At 36.9% G+C, this 16,220-nt stretch overlaps 2 protein-coding genes across 7 annotated transcripts in view; one reads left to right on the forward strand and one right to left on the reverse strand.

The window, feature by feature from the left end:
- PRIMPOL (primase and DNA directed polymerase) overlaps positions 1–13,477 on the forward strand; it is a 36,702-nt gene extending 23,225 nt beyond the window's left edge. Inside the window, exons 7-14 of the mRNA XM_074951229.1 lie at positions 2,886–3,179; positions 5,352–5,514; positions 6,964–7,061; positions 7,907–7,993; positions 8,092–8,200; positions 9,319–9,401; positions 9,488–9,534; positions 11,003–13,477. Coding sequence (XP_074807330.1) covers positions 2,886–3,179; positions 5,352–5,514; positions 6,964–7,061; positions 7,907–7,993; positions 8,092–8,200; positions 9,319–9,401; positions 9,488–9,534; positions 11,003–11,308 — 1,187 coding nt within the window. The 3' untranslated portion in view covers positions 11,309–13,477. The remainder of the gene's footprint in view (positions 1–2,885; positions 3,180–5,351; positions 5,515–6,963; positions 7,062–7,906; positions 7,994–8,091; positions 8,201–9,318; positions 9,402–9,487; positions 9,535–11,002) is intronic.
- CENPU (centromere protein U) overlaps positions 5,842–16,220 on the reverse strand; it is a 38,187-nt gene continuing 27,808 nt past the window's right edge. For 4 of the 6 annotated variants that reach the window (XM_074951232.1, XM_074951234.1, XM_074951233.1 and 1 more), the window contains exons 12-14: positions 14,871–14,932; positions 13,650–13,806; positions 11,901–12,953 (exon numbers count right to left, since the gene is read on the reverse strand). In XM_074951232.1, coding sequence (XP_074807333.1) covers positions 12,816–12,953; positions 13,650–13,806; positions 14,871–14,932 — 357 coding nt within the window. In that variant the 3' untranslated portion in view covers positions 11,901–12,815. Of the gene's footprint in view, positions 12,954–13,649; positions 13,807–14,495; positions 14,629–14,870; positions 14,933–16,220 lie in introns of those variants that run through there. The other 2 variants (XM_074951230.1, XM_074951235.1) reach the window with 2 other exon arrangements.

Genomic DNA, 16,220 nt, shown 5'->3' on the forward strand with positions numbered 1-16,220 from the left:
AAGCTGCCTGGGAGTGATTTGAGAGCACAGGAGTGACAGGCTCCTTGTTCTCAGGGTCAAGTGCCTGGCCCCACCCCATCCTAGAGCAACAATTACAGAGAAAGTCTGACTTTGCTCCTGCAGCCCTGGGCTGGAGCATATGCTGTCACTCTGTGAGGATAGTACATACAGTCTGGTCAGCACTGGGAGCTGGGAGGGGATGGAGCATGCTCAGTGAAGACAGAATCTTTGGCAAATTTAGCAATAAAACTGTAAGAAGTGTGTACTGAGCATGTGTGAACTGAGATTTTTTTCAGAGGTTGATAACTTGGGCCAAATTTTCACAGTAACAGCAAAAGGTACATACCAACCCTGGCCCAAAGGCCACACCCTGCCAAATTTCAAGTCCCTGGTCCAAACATGGGGGTGCTACAGCTTCTCAAAGAAAAGGACAACAGAATTTTTTGTAATATTGCAAAACAACGTATTTTCCCCTAACCTCAGTTTCATAAGCAGTTAAATCATTTTGGCTGAAACCTCTTTCCCCCGCCCCAAAAAAGAAAGAAAGAAAAGAAAAACCAAGAAACCAGCTTGAGGCAGACACCTCATATGGAAAATTTCAAACCAAACAAATAAAAGGCTGGCAAAGTTATAAGCAACTGCAAACAGATTCCTACAATGGGAAGTGTTGGGCAACCTTAATGTTAGGCAGTGCTACTAGCCTCGCCCGGCATATAGCATAAGCAGTATATTGCTCGTTATTTTCATTAAGACTAGTAGAAACAAATAAAACCATTTCTTCTCCCTGTTTCCCCCCACCTCCCCCCCATGACTCTTCTACTGCAGCCACAAAACCAAAATGATTAAATGTGATCATTAAACTCTTTATCAGTCTAAAAGTTTGATTCTATAACCTCTTTCTTATAAAGTTATTAAAGAATGTGTGGATCAAAAGTATTTTATTTAAAACTAATTTTAGCCTTGTGATCTAGATAGCTAAGTGTAGAATAAACCCATACTCTTTCAGTTTATTACATCAGCTGTTCCCTTTCAATAAGAGCACTTGAGCTATTACTTCCAGCCCATTGGTTAGGCTTTTCCTATCACCATTGTGAATTAAATTATTAACACGGCTGGACATTAAATGTTTGTGTTTAAAATCAGTCATGGTTATAATAGATTTATAGGGACAGTAGGCAGAGTAAGCACTAAATGGTTTATTTATTGTTATTTTGCCTTCCTAGCAGTAATAGGAAACTAAATTTGCTTGTGATACAAAGTGTCAGTTTAGTAAACAATGTTACTCTTTAACACACATTAAATATGAAACTCAGATTTAGTTAATCTCTTAATCATCTACATGTCAAAAATGGTTGATTGTCTCTTGAAGATTAGCAGCTTTATAGTTTGAATAATTCAATTTTTAAATGTTGGGCGTAATTATCTACTGATTTTTACATAGAAAATGTCTATAAATTCAGTTTGCTTGATACAGTGACATCCAAGCATCTAAATATCAATCAGGATTTTTTGTATATGAAGAGAGAGGAAGGTCAACAGTTTAAATAAACTGTTCAATGATATTAAAGCGATAAGCAATTTTCTCTCTCTTTTTTTAAATCAAGTCTTTATTGTGGAATACCAGTTCATGAATAATAGATTATTTAATCTCTGATGTTTCCATTATAAATTATCACAACCTGTGTGTTCTCTGGGACAAACTAGAAAATGAAACTGCAGTCTCATCCTAATAAAATTGAGTACTTTATTAGAATTTTTCTGTGTCAAACATTCTGCAAAATAAGTAATATCCTAAAATATTAAGTGTGTTACTCTTCTACCAACTTCTAAGAAGGCTTTAAAACAAAGGGATTAAATTCACAGCTGGTTTAAGCAAGTTCAACTCCATTGATATCAGTGGACTTGCACTCATTCATGCGAATAAAAAACCTGTTGTTCAGGCTCCAAGCTGTAGTGGCTGATACTCCCTCATATGCCACAGTACTGACCTGTTGTCCAGTCCTGCACTTATGCATCTGAGTAGTCCCATTCACATTACTGTAAGTGGTGTGTATAAGTGTTCGCAGAATGAGGCTCCAATTGGCTAACAGAGTGGAGCATCTCTTTTGCTCACTGGGAATCTGGCAGTCTAATGGGAGATCCAAGTCCATAGTCAATGTCAAATCCAAAATTCTGGCTCATGCTGATCATTGGCAAAGTCATTCGTTACCAAAACCAGCACCCTGTGTGCTCTGATCATGGATGAAGTACCAGACCATGACTCTTATCACCAGTAGTAACAGTCTTTGGGCAATAGCATGGGTGTCCTGTGCCCTGCTGTCAGGTTGGTAGAGAAGAGTATGGTCCTCCTTTGAAACCCTGCACAAGGCTGGTTTACTAGGACTTTGAACAGGTATCCAAGATTTTTTCCTCAATGTATGAAACTTTGGTTAGAGAAGCTGTAGTGACATTACTACACATTTGCCATTCACAACATTGCAGTTTTTATTATTATTTTGTTTCTAGGACCAGGGCCCACTTGTGTTTGGTGCTGTACAAATATATAGAAACACATGGCTCCTTCCCTGAGGAGCTAACAGCCATTAAGATGGTGAAGGGTGTGAGAGAATGATACAACCAAAATATGGACAGTTCTTACGTACCTGTTTTAACATGGTGAGGTGTCTTAAAAAACAGCAGCACAAACTTCAGTTTCAACTAAAGTTCATGCCAAAACTTGGGCCTCCCATTTAGCAGTTTAAAGCATTGGTTGTGCACCAGACTTAGAAGAGAGAGAAACTCTATCCTGGTTTTTTATTTGAAAGTCTTTGCACAAAACATATTAAATGCATTTTTAACTTGTGACTAAACAGACCCTGATCCATTTCTTTTCTTATTATTTTAAGGTAATTTTGTGAAAACAGTTTTGCAACCTGCTCTTGTTTTAATTGAAAATAAAGCTGATGCTCTGATTCTAGAAGAAGGGGCGGACAGTGTTGTTTCCCAGTCTTCCAAAGCAACAGCTGAAATAGATGGTACTGTTGTAAACCTCGGTGCAGTGAAGGAGCCTCCTGGGAAATGGCAATCTAATATGCACAAAACGCTGGAAAATGGAACACGGCAACAGAACAAAAATCCTGATCTTTCCTTTCTAGTTGTGAATGATAAGGAGGGAGGCAAGCAACTTGTCGTCGATCTGGGTAAATATAAAAATTAGTTACTGACAGAATTCTGAGCCAAATTCTGCCATCAGATGCATGCACAGAAAATGCGGCCTGCGGGAAGGAGGCATTTGCATGCACATCTTAAGTAAGAATTCAGCTCCATATTATGTGTATTTTATTCCTGTTAAGGTTGTGTACTGGAATGCAACAAAGGTTAAGTAACCAGAGATGATTTATGCTTTGATCCCAGCACTATTTGCACAGTGTTTTGCTTAATGTACAGTAATATAATTAAGTACTGAACATACAACAAAATGCAGGATGCAATTCAATAAAAATCAAACAAATTATCTTAAAAGCTGTATTTTAAATTTGGCCTTAAATATTGACATGCTTGTGGAACTTTTAATATTACTTGAGGTTCCATAATGTTGTTCCACAGTAAATAAAAACTCTGTCCCTTGGAGACTTCAGTTTATCTTGAGGATCTATCACCCCTTGATGATAAGGGGGACAATAGTTGCACGGGGTCATTGGTTCAGTTAAATGGCAAGTGGCTTGATCACAAAGATGGGGACTAGAGAGGCAGTCTGTTTGATAGTTGTGTATTTAAGATTTGTCACAAACTGCCTAAAGCAAGGGATGGGTACTCCTTTTTAATGGTGTGTATAAGGAATGTATGATTCCGAACATCTTCTCGAGATAATTTAAAGTTAAGGCCTAATCCATTTGAACCTATTGAACAGAAACTGCAGAATCCATAATCCAGGTAATTTTAGGAAGCAAACAAGGTGCTGCATTTTGAATGGTCTAGAAAATTCATGTGAATAAAATCAAATAATGATCAACAAGAAATGCCTTGTTCAAATATATTCACAGTCAATGGCATACATGTAGCTTGTTAATTGCCCTACCCCCAAAAAAGTGAAGATCTGTGTGTAATTCCTGTATACTGAGCAGAATTTTTTCTCTTAAAAAATACAAATTCAAAGTAATTGGAAAGCACGGACAGGTCTACAATGACTTCTTTTACCACAGTTTTCATTTTGGCTTCTGAATTGCTTTACTATGATATCTTTCACTATGAAGTTTTGGAAGACTGGCTTATTGGTAACAATCTTGGGGTTTTTTTACATATTAGTAGGTGGCTCAGCTGAGTACAGTGACACAATAATACAGTGTTCTGGACACATCTATTTTTGTATTTGCCACAGAAAAGTTATTTTGTAACTACTCTCAGCAGTGTTCTTCCTTGAATATCAGGTACCTAACTTCCAAGACTTCGCTTGCACTGTTATGTTGGTTCCCCAAAAAGAGAGTAACAAAGTGCTCTGCAACAGAAGAACTGTGACTGTAACTAATAACAGTAACTCCTGCAGAGACTAGTGAATAAAAAATAAGGTGGGAGGGTGCAGTTATGCGGCACACTAAGCTGATAATGTGTGGGTTTGTTACTTCCGTTTTTGGTTTTAGTTCACAGTTAGCTAGAACATGGTGGGCTTACCACCCTAAATTACAAAATGATTGGTAGACAGAGACCAAGAACAAATTGGAGCAGGATATTGCAAGACAAAATTGGGATGCAATATATCAGTCATGCCAATGCTCTTAGTCCTTAAACTTTCATGAGAACTAAATTCAGCTTCAGAATTAAACAATCCCCCCCCCCCCCACACACACACGCAAAGTCTCGAGCAGAATTGCTCATACTTGCCAACCCATATTTGTTTTGAGATTGTGATGCGAACTGCATTTTTCTGAATACCATTCTTGTTGTTGAAGTGCAACTATGATATAGTCACACTGACACACAGAGAATAGGAAACTGATAAATTGCCAAACCATGTTTACAATGTAAAATAGTTACATGATTTTTCATGCTAGGAAAAAGAACAATTAGACTGGAGAATGATTTGCAGAGATTTTGAAATAGTACCAAATAACTAGTATTTACTTAAAATGTCTGTACAGCAGTTTTGAGTGATTGTCCTTATAGTTGAATATTATGGATAAATATATGGCTGCATGATTCATTCTTACCCTGCTATATAACTCCTACTGTGAGAAATGAACTGGGATAAATATAACCGTTTGTGTTTACTCCTTTAAATGCTTTTTTCTCAGACACCCAAATATAGTGTATAAACAATACGTATGAGAACCTAGCCAACTGTAAATACATTATGAAACCTCTCTCTCTCCCTGCAGGAGTTTATACAAAGAATAGAAATTTCCGGCTCTATAAGTCATCAAAAGCAGGAAAGCATACGACTTTGAAAATAGCTGAAGATAACAAGTTTGTTCCTAAACCCAAAAAGAATCTCTCTGTTGAGGAGCAATATTTCCTTTCCTCTTTGGTTTGCAATGTTCGGTAACAGTTTAATTACAGTGCTATGTAAAGTACTTTAAAATGTAGACTTCAGTAATATTTATAATTGATGTAGCAGCAACCACTACTGTTGCGGGGGCTGACATTCCACTGAGACTGATGCATTCTATTCTAGGGAAGTTCAGCCATTGGTTTCAGCAGGTAAATTTTTCTGATGGTTATTCCTTGAAGCAAAGGTTTGTCAGAAATCCAGTCTGCTGCACCTACCTTCAAATGTGCAATAAATTCAGAGAAGTTGTGCCATTTGTGATGGTTTCTGAACTGCACTCTGTGCGTGTGCGTGTATGGGGAGGGAGGTTGTGTTTTGGGTTTGTTTGTTTTTTTTTTTTTTAATTTTTGTTTGAGACGAAGAATTTGACTTGTTCAAGGTTATTCAGCTGAGAAGTGCTACATTTCTATCACTGTAAATTAGACAGGACTCTGAAATGGACCAAAATCCAAAACTGCCCTCACCGAACCATTTAAGAGAGAATAACTCCAATCTAGACACAGAAGAAAGTGAAAAGCATTATTTTCTGTGTAAACTTTAGTGAGCAACAGCAGTTTTCCTTAGTGCTGCACAAATATATGCAACACAATTTATTATCAAAAGAGGCTGCAATCTAAGGACCTAATCCTGAAATGTACTGAGTGTTTTTTTGGGAGATGAGAGGCAACCAAAATTGCTAATGACTTCAGTACTCAACACCTCACAGGATTGAGCCACAGTTGAGCTGCATTTATTATGGAGTTTTGATTGTAAATATCTTTTTAAAGATGCATATTACATTCAACATTCCTGTAAATCTTTGGTTGTCATGGGCCTCAATTAAGCACCTGTCAGGGATGGTCTAGAATGGATAATACTTAGTCCTGTCTTGAGTGCAGGGGACTGGACTAGATGACCTCTCGAGGTCCCTTCCAGTTCTGAGATTCTAAGCATGTGCCTAAATACCTTGCTCAATTGAGGCCTATATCCTATAGTATAATTAAAAAAAAAAACCAAACCAGACTTCAGTGGAGTCATTCCTGAGTAAGGACAAGAAATCATCTGTTGTAGAATTTGCCCCATATGATGGTTTGTTTTCATGCCAGAAACACAGCAAAGAAAAAACATAGTTCTTTGCAAATTATTAGTCTAAAAGGGTAAAGTGCAAGACTACTAAAAGCCATCCAAAAGTAAACAATACTTTTCAAGGACTACATATATAGCAAATAGGGCTAGAAGTAGTGCAGAGGATCCTGGGTTGGGTGAGGGTAGATCTTTCTGCCTCTGCTGTGGAAGAAGGAAACTCTGCCCTCTGCTGGAATATGTCAGAGGAAACTTTAAGTTAAAATGAATCCTTTATGTCTGAACAAGAAATAAAGGGGCCGTACGAATGGGAAAAAGTAGTATGGTATGTCCAGAAATCTGAGTTATGACTTACTTCTCCCACTGTCTGTCTCCATCAGGTTCTCAGAAATTGAAAGAGCCCTAACTTGTGACATCCCAGAAGGGAAGAAAAAAATGTTTAAACAAACAGACAGGAGAGGTTCCAGTAGCGCTTCAGGTACTTCATAACAATCTTTTGAATATGTGATTTTACTGAATAGAAAAATTTATCTTAAGTGTTTGCGTCATTAATTTGCTATATGTATTACAGTGCACCTGATCTAATTATAGACTATATCTCAAATTGTACATCTGATAAACTGTATCCTCGTTGGGCTGTTGTTCTTATACATCAGTGGAAACTTTCTGCTGCAGCTTATTTAGGCAATATCCTTTAGCTGAGTCCTGCAGAGGATATGCCCTTCATTTTCCAGGGAGACTGCCTAACTAATTACTCATGCACTAGTAAATTGGGAGCATGCAGGAGTGTCTCTCTTTCCCTGTTCTACAGACCCTTTCAGAGTAAGTTACATGAGCAGCAACTTGGGTGTTTTATATTCAGGATATAGAGTAAAGCTTGAAATTAATAAAGGATCAGAGTGTGCTAACCTAATTGATCCTGCATAATACCATACTCCACGAAAGCCCCATTGAAATCAATAGGGCTATTTGTAGTGGAAACTAGTATTCAATACAAGTCAGAATCTAGTCCACAGTGTAGAGTTTTCTTGTCCCCAGGAATAGTAAGCATTGACCAATCTCCAGAGTATAGGAGCATGTGCTAATTGTTAATTGTAACCTGCCTTTCCCAAAAGTAGGGATCTGGCTCCAGACTTCCTGAGCAAGGGCAACTTTTTCTATAACGAAAAATGCTTTCCAAGATGTATAGACACTGAGCCCAGTCCTGCTTTATTGATGGTAATGGGAGTAGGAGTAGGTCCTTAATGGTTAGTGAGATTCAAGTACACTTATTTTTATTCTGAGTTTGTATAATCTGTAACAGTAACTTGTGTTTTTAAACAGATCCCATAGAAGGATATCAATATTCACCTTATCCAGAAATTGATTGTTTTGTCCTTTCTTTAGTTAACAAAGATGATGCTCATGGAGGTAAGGACCATCACCATCACTTTTTTATTTTTTAAAGAGAGTCAGACATATATTCTCAAGATGTTATAAATTTTTAAAAAGGGTACTTAATTTTCCAGGGATACGACGATGGAATTATTTTTCCTTGGAAGAACTCCTTGTTTATGACATATCCAGATATCGCTGGTGTAAAAATATTGGAAGAGCCCACAAAAGTAACAACATAATGTATGTTCTTTAAGTATGTTTCATTTAATAGGCACTTTTACTTTGAAAGGCTTCAAATTAACCTTTTAATAAGGAATTTTTCATTATGCAACTAGAATATCCAGGAATGCTTGAACAGAAAACTGTTCAGGGAAGGGAGAGTGTTTTTACAGCACCTAATACAACAAGGTCCCAACCCTATTCTGCTATTCACTGGAAATGGAAGGAATTTTTTGAGTTTACTCTTTAGCTGAACATACGTTTATACCTGTTTATGGAGTTAATTCCAATGGCAGAGGATAATGGGAGGTACTGACCTCAGTGGGGTCACAATTTCACTCAAAATGTTTAGTTAATCTTACTTAGTCTCTCTCATTAATATTCAGTTTACTAATTTAATTTTTTAGGTTACAAATTCTAAATGTAACTTGTCATTTGATTGTCAATTTTACCCTGAAGAGAAATTAACAGCCAGTCTCCTCGAGTGTGAGAATAACCAAATGCATGCTGCTTTTTTTTTTTTTAAAAGGACTCTTTCCAATTGTATCCTATTTTTAAATGTATTTCAAAAGAATGAATATTAGATTCTTTTTAACAGCAAGAGATGTACAATATTCTATTCAACCACAGCTAAAATGGTATAGTATTACCAAATTATGTGGTAAGATTTGTCCCATACTGCAAATCCAGGTTATGCAATTCTGTTAAGTACCAGAGCTTGTACAAGTGCTTTAGTTAAACTCACTGCAGAAGGGAGGGTTTTAACTCATATTTTATAACTATCTTATACAAATCAAATGTCTTTTAGCAGTCTTATTTTCCATCTTTGTTCAGACTTAATGAAAGTGAGGTACAATTATCTTCAGCCTACAACACCGTGGCTTTAAAACATACCAAAAACCTGTACATTTAAGATGCACACTCTTAATGTAAATTTTACAGTATTTCCTTTTTTTTTTTTACATTGCTTATTATATGTAATTTCAGTTGTAAATGGGCCAGAATGCACGTACAAAGACTGTTTTAGAAACAGAGGAAAGGCACAGTGTCTTCACTCCCTGCGTGAAATCCTGGCCTGATGTGTATAATGTAGCTAATGCTGTTTAAGTGCTAGCCAACACTTGCATCTGTATTTTAAGGATTCTGGTAGATCTAAAAAAAGAAGTTTACTATCAAAAATGTTATGACCCTGTCTGCAGAGCTAAAAACTTCAAATCAGAAAGTAAGTATGTTTTCAATAAAATTACACGTAACCATTTCAGAAACATTAACTTTAAACAAAATATAAACACACTGTATTTGATTTAGGTATTCCATTACCCCCTGAGATATGCCTCCCTTTTCTTTTCAAAGAGGTATGTATTTTTTGTTCCTTTCCCTCTTCCCCATCCCCACAAGAAAAAACAAGAACTGTGAAAATACTTAATGGTAACTCAAGTATGTTCCAAACTGTTGTCTCTGGTAGCTCTTTAAAAATCTTGCCTACACTAAGGGACTGATTGATTGTGCAATCTTTACTCACTTGTGAGTAGTTCAATGGATGGCAATTGGACTCAAGTGTAGTGACTGCATAATTGGGCCCTAAATATTTCAGAATTCTCTTGCTAGTACTCCTACCAACCAAGGGAAGTGTTAATATAGCCTGGCTGTAGGCAAGGTTACCAATATCTCACCTAGACTAAGGCAAATCTCTTCCTTGTGCACAAGATCTTTTAATCTCTCTGACTATATCTACACCATCTAACTGATCAATACATGAGTGTCACCTTTAAACTTCATGGAGGATTCAAAGAATACATTCCATTTTTCTGATGCTTAGGCAAATACAAGTCAGACTTCAACCAGTGTTTGCAACACACAAAATGATGGTAGCATAGTTAATACATAGTCAATTGTAAATCCTAATGTCTTAGCATTAGTGGTTTAATATGCTGAAACAACTGATTCACACTTTTAAAAACGGAATTTAAATGATAGTCATGGACTTTGAAGTTAATCTTCATTTAGAAAATCCTTTCATGTAGTGTAGTAAAGCAATAAAAAAAAGTTTAATGTAAATATTCAACCTTTGTAGAGAAGACTATTGGCCAAGCAACCCCTACCTTGAGCTTTATAAATAACAGCTTTTCAATAGCTGGCATTACCTTTCAACCAAACTTTTCATGGTTTATTGATCGGTGTACTGCAAGTTTATGAAGTCCTATCTGAAGCAGAACTGATTTTTCCTAAATAGGTGTAACTTACCAACAAATTCTTAGTAAGTGAATCATCACTATTTAAAGCAGTGGTTCTTGGCCCATTCAGCACACAGCTACGGCTCATGTGACATCCGCAGGGCCATACAAGTTGTGTGTGTGTCTCTCCCCTAGTTCTGCTTGGAAAATATTACAATTGGGCGTGTAACTTCTTTAGATTGGTTGCACCCTTTCAATAATGATCTTTTCTTTTTGAAACAGCACATATCCGTAAAATGTGTTATCTCCCTACAGATGCAGCTAGAGCAAACTCAGTAGTGCTCTTACAGCATGATTTTCAAAAGCTTGCCAGTTACAAGGCACTGCTTTTAAGGACTAAATTTTGGTCCTACTGAAAACTGACTTTCATAAGATTAGGGTCTGGCTGTATGGTAAATGCCCACAATCCAAAAACACATAAGAAACTTGCCTGGTCAGCTGACCTACACTCTGTTCATTAGAGGTGACATTTTCAGAAGTGCTCAGCCTTAGCCTAACTCTGCTCCCATTATGAAGCCAACAAGAATATCTAGCCCCCAGAAGTAATGAACACTTACATGTTGAATAAGTAATATTTGTTTTTTTAAAGGAAGAATATGTACTTTTTATGGATGAGAGTGGGAACATAGAAGAAAAACCTAACCTTACAGACTTCTCAGAAAGCACATCATTAAGGATACATCAAGAAAATAAGAAGTCTCCTGACAAGCTCTGTTCAAATACAGAATGGGACAATGTGACTGATGATGTGTATTTTCTGGAAGCTATGGAAGATGCTGAACTTGCAGACAACAGTCTGACCACGTGGAACTGTGACCTGGAAGAAATACCTGATGAGCTTCTCATAGAGGTTTTAAGAAAACAGGAAGTTTGTGGTAACAAGACATACAACTAGCTATCAACTAAGGGTAGCTGTTTATAAAATGTGCTAACTCAACTATAGCTTAATGTATCTAAAGCCAAAAGTTTCAGAAGTCCCGTTTACACTGCCAAAAGAAACCGATAGAACCATGCCAGCATCCTCTCTTTATAAGAAAGCGCATAGTAAACTTGCCATTAGCTGTGTTTTTGTACATTGGGTTTATATGTTAATGACATTTATATGGTTTAATAGGATACAGCCTATAATTTCTGGTTTAAGTTCCAGCTTAGTCAGTGGTGGTTCTGCCACCTGCAGCAGTGCATATGGCACAAAAGCCACCCTCTCTCTTTAAAGAGGCCAAGGACTGAATAGCTGCAGAAACTGAACTATCCTCTCACCCCTAGAAGTAGCTGCTCCTGGACAGGAAAGAAGCATCATGGAAGACCCAGGTAGATCAGCTTACGCTAGTGGTACCTGTGTTGTGCATGTTCTAAAGCTAGACACAGGCGATCAGTCTGGTACTTCTCAGGAGCACTAAATTCAAAATGTAAAAAAAATGCTAAATGGACAGAGTCAACACACTCAAAAAGCTTTATGGACAATGATTCAGGTAAAATTCACTTACCAAGGGATGGAATGTGGTTAGAACATGTTTCTTCCCATATGTCCAAATGTTTAGGATGTTGCCTACAGTCTGTACTGTACTTCGTTACTTTACAAAGGGCAGGCAGGATTTCTTACCTATATGTGGGCCTGCCAAAAGGTAAATCCATACTTTAGATAAAAACTTCTGAGGATTTGTCTACCTTTCATTATGCTCACCACCTTCTGTACGACTTGTTATAACTAAGCTGTTTTTAAAAATCGACAAACTAGTTTTAGAAATATTTTATCCATTATGCGTATAATGGTGGAACAATTTAGACATGTCTCAGGCTTGTAACAGGCAACTTACAAATTATCTTTATGTTACTTTAGGATGAGCAACAACAGGTTTTTCAGTAAATAGAAGTTGTAATTTCCACTAAAGAAAATGTCTACTCTTGTCACATTAGTATTTCCAAATGATTACTCTGGTAATCCAATAATAAAATGCTATTAATTTTAAAGCACTAGATTTATCACCGATTCATTGAGATCATTAATGGTTTGTCATACTACCTCTGCTCCAGGCTGCCGCACACAAACTTATTATACATCAAAGTGAAAAACCACACGTTCCCTTCACAATTGTTAGTAAATCTTTAGAAACATATCAACTTTTCTGACAAGAGGCTCACACCACTTATTTATAGAGGTGAAAGATTTGAAGTCAGAAGCAATTTAAACACATTGCTTTGTTTTATTAAATGCTTATGGGAGTATTTAAATAATTGCTGCTTCTGTTATATCAAAAGTTAGAGTGCAAACACAAACTACTAAAATCTACATGAGTAGCAATGTCATAACCATGTATATTTAGCTTGCTTCTTGTTTAGGTATATGAATACACTTAACTGATGCGAACTATGCTTAGTTGCAAATAGAAGGCATAAAGTATTTAAAATTTCTCTGGCTGCTCCTTTTTCTGCAAATTCAGAACCTCTTGTAATCTTGTGTTGATATTCTGAAAATGACTTTCAGCTCTTAAAATTTGTTGTGATTCCACCAGAAGAGCAGGAATGCTGGAAGTTCCATACTGTTGGAGGGAAAAAATTGCAAGGCATTAACCCTTTAAAAACAAACTGTCCAAATACTCCATTTGTCTCTCATACTTGACATATTTGAAAGAGTGGATTATAATTTGATGTCACTCTCTTCAAGTGTTCTATTCTGCATGTTTAAGTCAAGTTAAAGTTTGGCTATACTAAGCATAAGCAGATAATATGCCCTAAAGTGGACGGTTTCCTTAGACTGGGAGGTCAGCAGTGCCCTAGAAGAGAGGAGACTGTATTCCAGGCCATGAGCACAATTCCTGTACAGGTCTCCTACGCGACTTAAACTACATATTTGAGAAGCTCACTGTCAGTGCTGTGCTGCTGAACAGAAGTTTGAGCATTAAAGAGGGTTACAAAATTCACTGTGAGGTTGGAAAGTTAGCAAACACTACCATCCTGTATTTAGGGAAGCTCCTGGGCACCAGGGTTTGACCTATATCTATATTAAATAAAGAAAATTAATTTACTTTGTTTCTCACTGAACTTTTTAAAAATAGTACGCTACATGTGTGTCCTGGATACAAAAACACTGAAGTTTTTGCCATGCTGTACAAGGTCTTGACAGACACCAACATGATGATATTGCTGTCTGCCCTGAATCACCATTTAGTTTCTTCTCCTGAAGAGACAAAACTTGAATTAGCCAGTGCAACATCATAGAATCAATATGTACTTACGACTACTTTTTCTTGTGGGTTGTCTTCTCTGTAATTTAAATACTGTTGCTGCACCTCCTTTAAATCAGTTAGGAACTGGGTTGCATTCCTGACAGAAGATTCTCTCTCTTGTAGCTCAGCATATTCTCTTTGTAGTTGCTTCAGTTGTGGTCCAGTCCTTAAAAAAAAAAAATTTTTTTTTTAAAAATCAATACTTAAGGATTGTGTTGTGAATTTTCTTCTTTCAGGAGTTACTTTGAATGTACTGTTTCTGTTGAACATGACTTAATGGGGTCATAAAAGTGTAAAGTACAGACAGCCTGGTATTTTTCTCAGTGAGGATAACTAATTGGATAGGAATATGCCCTTTAAAGTGGGCATACTGTTTAAAGATCTGGGTCCTTATTAGATAAAAACTCAATCTTGTCAATAATACAATAATTCTTCTGACAGGAATCCAGCGATCACGTTTATGATCAAGGGGATTCTAGGAGATGGCTTTTGCCAAGGAGTACAATTTAAAATAGACTCATGCATAACATTTAAGGTTAAAATACAGCCAACAATATACCCCCTCTATTTTGAAAGATATCCTATAGTAATGGAATATGGCAGTAGGCATTCTGTGACTCCACCATACCAGATGCTGCATGTACTATCTTGGGAAATATCCCACCCCTGTAGGGGCAGTTAAAATCAGAATGTATTGCATGTGTTCAAGGCTGAGTTCTATTAAGGGAATCAGGAAGTTTACCCAGCAAGATTGAAGTGAGCTATATTGGGGGTGGGAACAACGCCCCACACTGTTCCACACTCAGAGTATTTGTTAATTTTAAGTAGTCTTAACCTATCTGATCATGTTCTCACCTCCAGTCATACAGCTGGTGTATTTCTTACGGAATGTGTAGCCCAGCTGGCAGACATTATCCCAAGAATTTAGAGTAGCTGGAGACAGCTTGTGAAAATGACTCCCTGTTTCTATTAGGCAGTTCCACAACTCCTATGGAGATGGAGTGGTTAATTTTAGCTTTTGCAAAAAGGAAGGAATACACATGTTCAGCTGATGCAGGCCATAAATGTTTCATCTGCTATTTACACAAAAACAGTCAGTTAACGACAAAAGCAAGGGTTACCTTAGATTTTCTGGACAGTAACAGGACTCCTCAATTTCCACTGATAAGCTATTATTGTATGCTTTCAATCAAATATAATCACTATATATTTCAGCAAATGGAAACTTACCGAATTAGTTCTCCTCTAACTTCCAGCAAACGCCTTCTTTTTTTATTGATGTCTGTGATCACCTATTATATAATTAAGTGAAAATGCAGTCTTTCAAGACTAAGACAGTTAAATGAGAAGGTAGATAGCTTCCCTACCCCCAACTCTGCATTCTGAATTGACAATGCTTTGGGGGTTCTAGACATGGAAAATCTTGAGATACCAAGTCTTACAATTCATGACAATGTAATCTATGGAAGTGCTATTTTAGGTATTTTTTCAAAAGGGTCTCTAAAATTTGTTAGCATTTTCCTTCTCCCTCCATAACTTGTACTATTGAACTCACTGTAGTAAGGGATCCTTGTTCATCCAGGCAGGTAAATCCCAACATTTAAAAAAAAAGTCAAGCATTTCAAAAGTAACTTTTCAGTAACATTTGGCATAAGACGCTGGTGTAGAAATTTGTTTTTTATTAATACTTATTCGGGAGGATCTCTAACTCAGGAGTTGCAAAGCCAATCATAACACAGGCACCCCACATTCTCATCTACAAAATCTTTACATCACAGTAGATTACATTTTTTTTTTTTACATGTAAGAATAGCATGATGTTGTTTGTGTAGTACTTTAGGATTCTTCAGAATGAAAGGTGCTCTGTACATTTAAGATTTTTCTATATTCTTTAATTCAAACACTTAAAAGTACACCCTAATCCTGCAAGTTGCTCTGCACAGATAGCACTCTGCACAGAACAGCTTGTAGCACTGGAGCCTAAGTTTTGGATGACTTTATAGAAAAAAGTCATGTCTTTATAAAGTCAAGTTCTAAATCAGAAGTTTAAATGAGAGAGCTTGCATACAATGTGTGACTTAGATTAAAAACGTGTTTTTAAAATAGTGATTGTCAATCCATCAAATCATTAAATGTAATTTTACCAGGAATCCCTTCCTGTTTTCCCCTCTCAAATCTCCTTCTCCAAGAAATACTGAATTTACATTCAAAGACCAGGAGGAAGACCTAGAAAAAGGGGGGTTGAGACACTGACTGAGGACACAGAGAAGGTTGCCATCAGTGTCAGGAAGATGAACTTTATAAGAATGGTGGGAGACAAAGAACAACAGCCGCTGACTCCACTTGATGGGAGACCACAAAGGCAAAGACAATGATTCAAATATACTAGAATTGCTGGGTGAAGCGGATCTGCTGTTTTCAGGGCTGGACAAAAATATGCTTGTGAATTAGACATGGGCAAAGTTTTTTTGACAAATAGCTTATTCAACAACAAATGCAGTTTCGATCAACCCAAAACTATTTGTGAATTTGGTGTGAATTCATCAAATAGTTTCTGCCCAGAAGATTTTTCGGAACTTA

This window comes from Natator depressus, chromosome 4, assembly GCF_965152275.1.
Source record: "Natator depressus isolate rNatDep1 chromosome 4, rNatDep2.hap1, whole genome shotgun sequence".
In the NCBI taxonomy this organism is placed as follows: domain Eukaryota; kingdom Metazoa; phylum Chordata; order Testudines; family Cheloniidae; genus Natator; species Natator depressus.